This window comes from Aegilops tauschii, chromosome 3 (genome assembly GCF_002575655.3).
Source record: "Aegilops tauschii subsp. strangulata cultivar AL8/78 chromosome 3, Aet v6.0, whole genome shotgun sequence".
Lineage (NCBI taxonomy): Eukaryota > Viridiplantae > Streptophyta > Magnoliopsida > Poales > Poaceae > Aegilops > Aegilops tauschii.
This window is the reverse complement of record NC_053037.3, coordinates 3,468,178-3,472,110: the sequence shown is the minus strand read 5'-3', so window position 1 is coordinate 3,472,110 and position 3,933 is coordinate 3,468,178. Positions and strand designations below refer to the sequence as shown.

Here is a 3,933-nt window from a genome sequence, read left to right as displayed (position 1 = left end):
TTTGTGTATGGCTGTGCGAGAGCCATTTGAAAAATGAATTCGTCAAATAGCAAATCACGCAACCCATGAAATTTAAAGTTACAAATACACCAACTTGGTGGATCCCAATGCAAGCCAGTGGCTTGAACAAAGAACACACTCTCGACGTCATCCAAACGAGCCCAGTAACGAGGACAGTACAAACCTCACATAAACATTTTTTTTTTGCGAATTTGCCTAAAAAAACTTAACCAATGAAGTTCTTCACATCCGCCCTGGTCATACCCGCAAGAGCCTCTGCCTTATCATTTCGGCGTCCGGCCTGCTGTTGGGATCTTCCTGGATGCAATCCATCGCTATCTCGATGCAGTTTTGGGCTTGTACGATGCAGTCGCTGGACAACGACTCGTCATGGACATATATGAGAGCTCGGACATCTCTTTTGCTCCACTCGCCGTGAACCTGCTTGCAGACCAGAAAGAATGTGTGTGATGACACGACCAAACTAAACGTCTAGGATGATAGGCCGTCGAGTAATGGTAGGGTACCTACCCACGTGATGAAGTCGTCTGAAGAATCATCCACTTTGGCGCATTGCCCAGTGACTATCTCCAGAATAAGAACACCGAAACTGTAAATGTCGGCCTTGGGTGAAATTCTACCCTTGCCGAGGTACTCTGGTGCCATGTACGCCCTGCATGCATGCATCATCCACAAGATTATTTTTGGACGGAACCTCGTTAAATGGGCAGGATGCTCCTGCAACTTCGTCCACATGATTTGATGGTACATAGGTTGTGATCATCAAGATTAACATTTGTGCAATGATATTCTTGCATACGGAAACCGGGAGTCCCGACACCCCTTATCCCGTGCGTTCAATGCCCTCAAGATCCGTGATGTGGCGTAGACAGCGGCAGGCCACTTGCGTTGTCAGTTTAGTTAAGCAGAAAATTTACAGAGTCGAAAAGGCCGATCCTAGGCTGCAGCAGATAGAGTAGGTCTAGCAACTGTTCCTGACCAGCTTGTCACGTCCGGCTGCAAGATGTTTTGTCACTTGGCCGTCATCTCATTCTTATACTTATGTCTTTTCCTCTGTTCGTTTATGAGCCCGTGAGAGAGAGAGAGGAGGAGGAATGGAAGGAGAGATATGCTGTGAGAGAGAGGCTGCTATTTTTCACGGAAGAGAGAGAGGCTGTGAGAGAGAGGATAGAAAAGAACTATTTTTCATGGAAGAGAGAGAGGCTGTGAGAGAGACAAGAGAGAGGATATAAAAAAACTATTTTCCATGGAAGAGAGGCCGTGAGAGAGACAAACGAGAGAGGATAGAAAAGAACTATTTTCCATGAAAAGAGAGAGGCTGTAGTCAATAGTTCCCTACGTTTGGTAAAGGTGTATTGTCACATCCATTTACTATTCACCCAACCTGCTAATCCAAACAATGGTGCAGGACCCGGCACATTTCACAATGAAATGGGTACTGTGGATAGCCGGGTGTCTAGACACCCGGGCGTTGAAAATCCAGTCTCTCCTGCATAACCCTTCCAAAACAATCTAACATATTCTAGACGGTTATTTTCACGGAAAGTATTTTTTTGTAAAAATCTACGTAAGAATAAATTTTCTGTTAACATTTCTCATCATACTTGGACTTACTTTGGACCAATGATCTGCTCCATGTATGAGTGCGTTAGATCCATGCGGAAGAACTTTGAGATGCCAAAGTCGGCGATCTTCACACTGGTGATGTCTCCTCCTTCACCGCGGCTGACCAGCACGTTATTCGCCTTCAAATCCAGGTGCACGATGTTCTGCTCCTGGTCCAGTTCATGGTGGAGGTAGTGCAGGCCTGAACATATTCCTTGCACAATCTTGTAGCGTCCACTCCAGTCTAGCACATCCCCACTTTTCTCTGCACGACAAATATGGACGTCTCATTGGTAATGAACTTGTCTAACTTAACCTTTTAAGAAGATGTTGGCACGTGGTATCATCCATACTATAGATTAGCTTATCGATGCTTCCGCCGCTAAGATACTCGAAGCAGAGCAACCTGTCGTCGCCTCGGTTGCAGTACCCTAGCAGCTTAACCAGATTCTTATGCTTGATCGCCATGAGTATGCGGGCTTCACTGGCGAAGGCCTCACCTATGACTCCATCCTTGCTGTGAAGCTTCTTTACGGCCACCTCCTTCCCTTCTATGGTACCCTGGCCAACAGAAGAGAGAAGGTTGGTTAGACAATGAAATATAAATTTACCTTTCGGCCAAAATATTCCAGCAATTTCAATAGTACACGGGGATTCAAATTTTGACAAACAATTGCAATATTTGGTCGAATTCAAGTGAATGTTTTGGTCCTTGGACGAAATGCAAACCAAATTCACTGGATTTTCGTGATTTCAGTTGTTGCTGAAATATTTCTAAAATATGAGTCATGACTAGTACATAAATACGAGGGGGTTGTTCATAGGGGCATACACACGTACACACAGAGATTAGTAGATTATGATGTAATTACCTTGTACACGGTACCGAATGCACCGTTGCCGAGTGGGTCAGTGAAGTTGTTAGTCGCGTCCCTGAGCTGGCTGGCTGAAAACTGCATTGGCGCCAAGCTGCCAAGTTGTATGCTTTGCCTGGGAGTCACACAGAACATCCTCCCACGGAAGAGGTACCCAAGGAGAAGCATAATCCCGGTCACCAAGACGATACTGATGCAGCTAGCGATGATAACTCTTATCATTGTTGCCCACCCTGCGCATACAAATATATAGATTTTTTTTGAGGAACAAATATATAGAATTTGGAAGAGACAAGTACCTAGAGTTATTAGTTATGGAGCCTGAGGATCAGAAATGTGGTGCTGTTGATCTCATTGACTCGTTCTCACCTTGGTGGGGTGGTGGTGGTGTCGGTGCCATGGCAGGTGCTGTTGCCCAAGCGTCGTTGGGCGACGGCAGCGTCGCCATGTATTCGGAGATGTAATCAGCGAACTTCTCCGTCCCATATCTGATGTAGCACCAGTAAGTTTTGACCGCGCCTATAGTCATATTCTGGGTGCTGGGTTGAATGGTAACGAAGAGTGCCAAGGCCTTGAGGCAGGAGCTGCAGTTTTCTCTGGACAGGAACCTCTGGCACTGGACAAGGCCGTAGATGCTTTGGACGGCGCTGCCGTAGCCGTACTCGGTGCTGCTGGCCGCGGCGTACTGCTTCGACGCAATGGCCTGGCTGGATAGATCTTGGAGAAGCAATCTCCGCTTCTTCCAGAAGCTCGCGGCCTCTTGGCTGCCGGTGAGGTCAAGCCCCAAATCGCTTCTGAACGCCACGTATAAGTAGCCGAAGCCCACCACCGTGGAGAGCTGGTAGTACCATACCATGCAGGTGTCGTAGAAGGCGGTCGCGTTCCTGGCGTTGGGGCAGGCCTTCCCTTGGAGGAACCGGCCGGCGACGTACCTGAGGCACTGCGCGCAGTCTTCCCGGCTGTGGTCCGCGTAGCACATGGCCACGCAACCCACCCCATCACCAGGGTCGCTGGCCACGTTGCCAGCGTCAGCCCAGCCGGAAATGGCGCCGTCCTTGATGACGGACTCGGTGAGGTTGGGGAGAAGCCAGCGAACGTGGTCGTCGTAGGGGCTGCCCATCTCGTACTTTTGCGAGCCACACAGCAGGTTCTGCTGCCCCGGCGAGGTTGTGCTGCCCCCCTTACCCCGGCGGAGGACACAAAAGATGAGGAGGAAGGCGATCAGGCGCCTCGGCATGAAACCGGGTGCCATGGCCAAGAACCCGAGGTGTATCATGTCATGTATGAGCTAGCCTAACAACACGATAGCAATATGAAGGTCCAGCCAGCCAGATGCGTACAGCCTAGAGGAGAGGAGCCATGCCGCAGACAGCTAAGCTGGTGTACGTTGACGGAGCGCGGAGAGGGACAAATCATTGCTGGCTGAGCGGCA

At 49.1% G+C, this 3,933-nt stretch overlaps 1 protein-coding gene across 3 annotated transcripts; it reads right to left on the bottom strand.

Annotated features, from left to right (window-relative positions):
• LOC109743541 (cysteine-rich receptor-like protein kinase 15) lies at nucleotides 1-3,933 on the bottom strand. Of its 3 annotated transcripts, none has more exons than XM_040403152.2 (6): nucleotides 2,871-3,932; nucleotides 2,499-2,734; nucleotides 2,127-2,187; nucleotides 1,636-1,891; nucleotides 532-673; nucleotides 1-441 (listed from the first exon to the last, which is right to left on the bottom strand). In XM_040403152.2, exons 1-6 carry the CDS (start codon nucleotides 3,775-3,777, stop codon nucleotides 259-261), a joined length of 1,785 nt encoding a protein of 594 aa, XP_040259086.1. In that variant the 5' UTR covers nucleotides 3,778-3,932; the 3' UTR covers nucleotides 1-258. The 3 variants fall into 3 exon arrangements, with proteins under 3 accessions (XP_040259086.1, XP_020158233.2, XP_045090442.1); XM_020302644.4 differs by having other exon boundaries at nucleotides 1,980-2,187; nucleotides 2,871-3,930; XM_045234507.2 differs by having other exon boundaries at nucleotides 281-441; nucleotides 528-673; nucleotides 1,980-2,187; nucleotides 2,871-3,933.